General features: G+C 48.2%; 1 protein-coding gene across 1 annotated transcript; it reads left to right on the top strand.

The window, feature by feature from the left end:
- The first annotated feature begins 3435 nt into the window (after positions 1-3435).
- LOC124251147 (antigen-presenting glycoprotein CD1d-like) lies at positions 3436-6518 on the top strand. Its single transcript, XM_046683672.1, has 6 exons — positions 3436-3551; positions 3867-4133; positions 4435-4713; positions 5250-5528; positions 6299-6395; positions 6497-6518. Exons 1-6 carry the CDS (start codon positions 3491-3493, stop codon positions 6516-6518), a joined length of 1005 nt encoding a protein of 334 aa, XP_046539628.1. The 5' UTR covers positions 3436-3490.
- Positions 6519-6969: the final 451 nt, after the last annotated feature.

The raw sequence follows: 6969 nt of genomic DNA, 5'->3' as shown, positions 1-6969 counted from the left end.
CACCTCCCTAGAGTAGGAGATACAATCTCGAAAGCTGCTACAAGAGAAGAGAAAGTATGCTGGACCAGGAGTTAGAAGATGAAAATTCTAGTGCTCGCTCCAAGTCACTACTGTGTGTTGCCTCAGAGAGCTCCATGTCCTCTCTTTGATTTGGTTTCCTGGTTTACAAATCAAGGATAATGATCTCTCTCTCTGACAGTTCTTATGGGGATTAAACAAAATGGCACATGAGAAAGCTCTTTGGAAAGCAAAAGTACTCTAGAAGTGAAAGACATGATCTAGACGTATGGTTTACAGCCAGTTCCTGGGAAAAGTGGAAAGTACTCTGGCTGACTTCTCATGGCTTGTTTTGAAGCCTTGGTTAAATCACCACATCTCTGTTCTCTGGTTTTCTGGCCCCCAGTATGTGGGAGTTAGTCTTGCCCTGAAGGTTTCTTCCATGATTCAATGAGTCTATTCCCAGAAGAAAGTAGTCAAAGTGGTAAGCGCCTGACTCAACTGACCTTTGGACAAATACATTTGTGTATCTCCAGGTAACTCTAACTTCTGAAAGCTAGACTGCCTGGATGTTTGTTGATGATAAAATACAGTTCTTGTCTTTAAGTCTGAAAGGATGAGAGCACTTGAAAATTTTAAGATACAGATAAACTAAACAGAGCCATTCAAGTTTTTAAAGGGAGTTTGGAAATTTGAAGAACACAAAGTTAGAAATTATACCATGATTCATATAACCATTTTTCTTTTTACTTCTGATAAGAAATTTTCACATATTGAGATGTATAGCTAACTATGCTGATTTAAATCTGATTTGGCATGAACTAAAGAAGCCTGACTTACGGCCTTTCCAACATACATTGTATATATACTTTAACCGTTAAGATGAAGATGCATTAAACATTATCTCAAAATAAAAGAATGCATTCCTTGAAGATAAGAATGTGTGCTTTCTTTCCTACCATGCCAGTATCAGTACTCCTGAAAGTAAGTTTCCTTTCCCAGACATCAGGGTCATGTTGATCTGCTCATCTGAAACTGAATACCTCTGACACTTTGATGTATATGTAACCTGGGTGTGTTTGATGAATGTTCTTTGTTCTAAAAAGGTATAAAACTGTACTGAAAACCATGCTTCTCCAGAATACTTTCTTGCTTCATAGAAGCTGCCGTCCTTGGCTAGGAGTCCTCAGCCTGGCCCAAGTAAAACTCATCCTACCTCTCTTATCTATAGCATGGTTATTGGTTATTTGGGTGACACGTCTATCCTCACAGCTTCCCTGCTCTCCAGGGCTCTGCCCACTGTTTAGGTGATTTTGCATTCTAATTTAATCACTTAACTCCTTATTTGTAGCAAAAATAATTTTTCTATGTTATCTTGAACTGTTTTGGGGCAACATTAAGCATAATAAGATAGACTGCATATCTAATAAGAGATGGGACATCTCCAAGATCCCAGCCTAGAGGGAAGCATATTCTCTCTAAAGGTCTTAGTATAGCTAAGTGTGGGAGGATGGCAGCATTAATGTTGGCAGAACGGGAAGAACCAGAGGAAGGAGAAATGGTCCTTGAATTCTGGCTGTTCTCCATGGATTGAGGAGAGGACATGGAGGGAGACAGACATATGAACATTTCTATAATTACAAGCTCTGACATGTGCTGGGAGGAAAGGTTTACAAAGCTATCTGGTGACAAGGAGAGGATGTGGCTGACTGAGTTCCACCTTTGTTCACACAGCTGGGAGGTCTGAAAAGACTCCCCTGAGAAAGTGACCTTTGACCCGAGGTCTGAGTAGGAAATAACCAAGCATGGGAAGGGGATGAGGAGAGGAGAGGGCCAAGAGCTTTCTAAGCAAGGAGAACTGTTGGTGCAAAGACCTGGAACAGGAAGAGGCTTTGTGCATTAGAAGAAGTGAAAGCATATCAGCTGGGCTAAAGAACCGAGCAAGTGGACTAGGGTGAGAGATGATGTTAGAAGGTAGACCAAGGTCAGACTATGCATAATCTTGTAGGTCACGCCAGTGACTGTGGTCTCTATCCTAAGAAAGCTGTTTCAGGAGATTAGGCACAAGGTTAGGGTGGTGGTGGAGGTGGAGAAGAGGACACCAAAGAGGTAAAATCGAGAAGAGTTTATGGATGGAGAGGATAAAAGGAGTAAGGGAGATGGAGGTACCAGGATGCTGCCTCGCCAAAGTGGGGGCCTTTCCTCATGGTTATCTGAGGTTCTGACCACTCTGTCTCCTCGCTCTTATTTTCATATTTTATTTCAGTGTGAGAAGTGGGGAACTGGCTGTCGAGGCACACAATGTAATCTTGTCTCTGTTTTTTAACACTGAGGCTCATATTCAGAGAGTGAATGAATGAGAAGCCAGAGGAGAAAGCGAGCAGGCAGAAAGGCCAGGCAGAAGGAAAGAAGAGGAGAGTCCAGGAATGCTCCTCCTAAAAGAGTCAGGGAAGACAGAGAAGAAGGAAGAATGGGGAGCTAGGGGGCCGGGCCAGCAGAAGGGGAGGCGGAGAGCAGGGACAAGACATGAGGAAAGAGGGGCTGGGAACCCTGAGATGGAAGAATCTTCGGATATTAAAGCCCTAAAGAATCATAGTCAACACAGTCCAATCCTCTCAATGTGCAACTGAGAAAATTTTAACGTTTTTATTTTATTATAAATGTGATACTTGTACTAGTAGAAATTTTGGAAGACATAAAAAGGTAAAGCAATGGAGCCAGCCCGGTGGCGCAGCGGTTAAGTGCGCATGTTCTGCTTCGGTGGCCTGGGGTTCACCGGTTTGAATCCCAGGCGGCGACATGGCACCGCTTGGCACACCATGCTGTGATAGGTGTCCCACATATAAAGTAGAGGAAGATGGGCACGGATGTGAGCTCAGGGCCAATCTTCCTCAGCGACAAGAGGAGGATTGGCAGCAGTTAGCTCAGGGCTAATCTTCCTCAAAAAAGAAAAAGAAAATGTAAAGCAATTTAAAATCACCCATACTCTTTCTGCCTAGAGACATCCACTGCTAAGGCATCGAATTTCCTTCTACTTTTTTTTCTTTGCATTTTTAACCTGGTCGAAGTTATACCATAGATACGACTTTATGTCCTGCTTTTAAAACTTAAATAATAGTTGTAAAGCTTCCCATGCGCTATGTCAAACTCTTCAATAAACAGGAGTTTAGACAAGCCAGTTGTGAGAAATACTGGAGTGGCGGTGTCAGGACTCCTTGGACCCCAATGAAGCCTCTTTGCAACTTAAATAGCGAACAGCGAGGCAGACCATCTGACAGATGAATAAGGGCTCCTTCAAGTGGACTGGAAGCAAACCCGGAACAAGCCAGAGTGGGAGTCCTGCCTGTGTCTGGGCTTCGGAAAGGGCCACCAACCGGGTCAAAAGTGCACTGTTGAGAGACATGCGTTGAGGAGGCGGGGATGGCAGGGGAGGGAGGAAATCGCAGGTCCGAGTCCAGCGCTCCCAGCTCGGCGAGGCTCCACACCCAGCGACATGAGGTGCCTGCTGTTTCTGCTGCTCTGGGGGCTCCCTCAGATTCGGAGAACTTCTGAGGGTGAGTGCGACGAGGGCGCCTGGGTCCGCGCCAGGGAAAGAGAGCTGGGCAGGAAAAGGAGGCGACGCTTGATGGCGGCAGGCAGAGACCAATCCATCTCGGAAACTCGGGAGCCGCGCGAGCTCGCGGGCGTGATCCAGCCCGAGAACCCGCTGCTCCCGCCTCCGGTCTCCGCCTCGGGGAAGGGGGGCGCAGCTCAGAGCTATCCTCCTTCCCAAGCCCATCTGATTTTGTTTGTTTTCTTTCTTCCCTCTCGTTACGCTCTCTGCTCTCTCGGCCACTCGATGCACTCCTCCAATCTCCATTCTCTCCTAGGCCCGCAAAGGAATTTCCCCTTCCGCTGCCTCCAGATCTCATCCTTCCTCAACCGCAGCTGGGCGCGCACCGACGGCTTGGCGTGGCTCGGGGAGCTGCAGCCCTACGTGTGGAAGAACGACTCGGACACTATCCGCTTCCTAAAGCCCTGGTCCCAGGGCACATTCAGCGACCAGCAATGGGAGGAGTTGCAGCATCTATTTCGGGTTTATCGAAGCAGCGTCACCAGGGACATACAGGAATTCGCCAAAATGCTGCACACAGCCTGTGAGCTGGGGAATGGGATCCTGGGCAACTATCCAAGGGAAGCCAGTGGACACAGAAGCCCAGCTGGGAGACTCTGACCCCACCTGATAAGATCTTTACTCTCTCCACCCTCTTCTTATTTCCACTTCTGCCTGAGACCTCCCAGCCTCTGACTCCTCAAAATATTCCTTGATCCTCCTGCCCCAGGTCATCCACTCTAATTCCCATTAACTCTGGATCCCCAGTATAACCCTCACACCAGTTTCTGCTCCTTGATCCCTTCCAATCAATACGCTTCTTTGCTCTCCATTCCTCCCTTCAGATCCCTTGGAGGTCCAGGTGTCTGCTGGATGTGAAGTGCACCCTGGGAACACCTCAGAAAGCTTCTTATATGTAGCATTTCAAGGAAGAGATATCCTGAGTTTCCAAGGAACTTCTTGGGTGCCAGCCCCAGATACCCCACAGTGGGTCGCGAGAGTCATCGAAGTGCTCAATGACGACCAAGGGACCAGCGAAATGGTGCAGTCGCTCCTTAATGACACCTGCCCCCAATTTGTCAGAGGCCTCCTGGAGACAGGGAAGTCAGAACTGGACAGGCAAGGTGAGCCTGCCCCTCTCACCCCCTGCCCTCCACTGCTGGGCTCCGTCTGGATTTTTCCATTCCAGGGTTCACTTCCCTTTGAGCACTGGGGGAAGAGAAAGCAGGGGATGGATAAGGCATAAGGGTATTTATTCATTTCACAGGCATTACCTGAGCACTCCTTGGGTTCCATAAATTGAATTAAATAAACCCTGGGGGTCAAGCAGCATCTTTGCTTTAGGGGAAGGATGAGAAGACAGATGAACAATTGAAGCGATGTTAAGGATGAGAAGACAGATGAACAATTGAAGCGATGTTTGAAACATGCTCCACGTGTTACAGCTTAAGACAGGGTGCTTAGGCATACAGAACAGCGGCATTTACAGGAGACAGGATCAGGGAAGGCTTTCCTGGAGAAGCTAACACAAACAGAGTGATGTTATGAGAGACTTCATCTCCAGAGGAGGAAATGTGGGACCTGGGAGTCTGCTGTGAGGTCTGGAGCCTCTAATGCAGAGTCCTCATTTTAAGATCCCCCGTTCCCCTGTTGGATACAGTGAAGCCTGAGGCCTGGCTGTCCAGTGGCCCTGCTCCTGGGCCTGGCCGTCTGCTGCTGGTGTGCCATGTCTCAGGATTCTACCCAAAGCCTGTGTGGGTGATGTGGATGCGGGGTGAGCAGGAAGAGCCGAGCACTCAACAAGGTGACATCCTGCCCAATGCTGATGAGACATGGTATCTCCGTGTAACCCTGGATGTAGCAGCCAGGGAGGCGGCCGGCCTGACATGCCGAGTGAGGCACAGCAGTCTAGGAGGCGAGGACATCATCCTCTACTGGGGTGAGAAAGAACTGGGGCCCAGCTGCAAATGGGAGGAGATGGCCCTCAAGCATAGAGGGAGGGACTGGGGAAGGGGTGGGACTTGACCCACTCAGGACAGAGAGTTTCCAAGGTGAGGCCTCTGACCAGAAGGGATGGAAGGAGGCGATGGCAGATACAGGAAGGACAGGCATAAAGATCAGAGCTCAGAGAGGACTGAGACAGGATGTTTCACGTACAAGAAAGACGAGACTTAAAAACTCACAGACCCAGAAGTAGGTGGCAAGTAAAAACTCCCAGGAGGATTCATTCCCCAGGAGCTGGGACTTTTGAAAGGGAGGATAACAAAGGTAGCTGTGGTATATTGAGTGCTTCCTGTGTGTGGGCTGAGCACTCCCGTGCAGCAATTCATCTAATCATCCAACTGCCCTTTGAAGCAGGTACTACTGTTCTCATTTCATAGATGAGGAAATTGAGGCTAAGCTAGGTCAAGTAAACTGCCCAGGGGCTCACTGTTAGAAAGTGGAAGAGCTGGATTTAGACTCAGATCTGTCTAGCTACAATATGATGCCTCTCCCGTATTTGCAGTACTATCATATCCTGAAGTGGACTAATTACTGATACCCAGACCATAGAAAGATGGGGCATCTTAACTTCAAGAGGAATAGAAGTGGGTACTTTAAATGGGGAAGCAAATAAGAAGCACCTGGCACCCTCATGCATGCTTAGACCAGGGGACTTGGAATAGTGACGGATCCTGGACAGAGAGACATTCTGTGTTCCCCCAGCAGAGCAGAGCCGTGCCTCCGCGGGCTTGATCGCCGGGGCAGTACTGGTGTCTCTCCTGATCGCTGGAGGCTTATTAACGTGCTGGTTTAAAAAGCGCTCGTAAGTCTCCCCTTTCCATCTCCCCCTTCCCTCAACCTCTCTCCCCGTATCTTCTCCTCTCCCCTTTCCCTCAATGGTCTCTCCCTTTCTGTCTCTCACAGCTCCTATCAAGACATCCTGTGACTGTCCTTGCCACACCTGTCTGTCTGGAACTCACGACCTCAAGTTCCGAGGACGTCAGTGCTCAGGAATTGAGAGTGAAAGAGAGGCACCTTGAAGAAGCAGAGAAGAGTCGTAAGGAAGCTATCACATCCTTTTAACATCTTTATCTGAGAGGAGTTAAGTCCTTTCTCAGTATACTACAAGTATAGAAGCCCAAGTGGTTCTGTGAAAACAGAAGTGCGCACTCAGATACCTACCAGGGACAAGCACATAAGGGCTGCGATGCAATGGTGGGTGTGCTCAGTGTTTGAATGATGGAATCTGCAGTGAGCTAGAAAGCACTTGTCCTGTCAGAAGGAAGCGGGTCCAGCTGCTTGTTGTCATGTATAAAGTAAGACCCTGGCTTGGCTGTAACCTACATTTTTCAAGAAAAGTGGAAGTCTGGATTTTTGTGTGAACTTGCCTGATATTA

Source organism: Equus quagga, chromosome 13, assembly GCF_021613505.1.
Source record: "Equus quagga isolate Etosha38 chromosome 13, UCLA_HA_Equagga_1.0, whole genome shotgun sequence".
Taxonomy (NCBI): domain Eukaryota; kingdom Metazoa; phylum Chordata; class Mammalia; order Perissodactyla; family Equidae; genus Equus; species Equus quagga.
This window is presented reverse-complemented; position numbering and strand designations above follow the sequence as displayed.

Coding starts and splice junctions, on each gene's coding strand:
- LOC124251147 (XM_046683672.1), top strand. CDS start 3,491: ATGAGGTGCCTGCTGTTTCTGCTGCTCTGGGGGCTCCCTCAGATTCGG. Junction 3,552..3,866: donor GATTCGGAGAACTTCTGAGG/GTGAGTGCGACG, acceptor ATTCTCTCCTAG/GCCCGCAAAGGAATTTCCCC. Junction 4,714..5,249: donor GTCAGAACTGGACAGGCAAG/GTGAGCCTGCCC, acceptor TGTTGGATACAG/TGAAGCCTGAGGCCTGGCTG.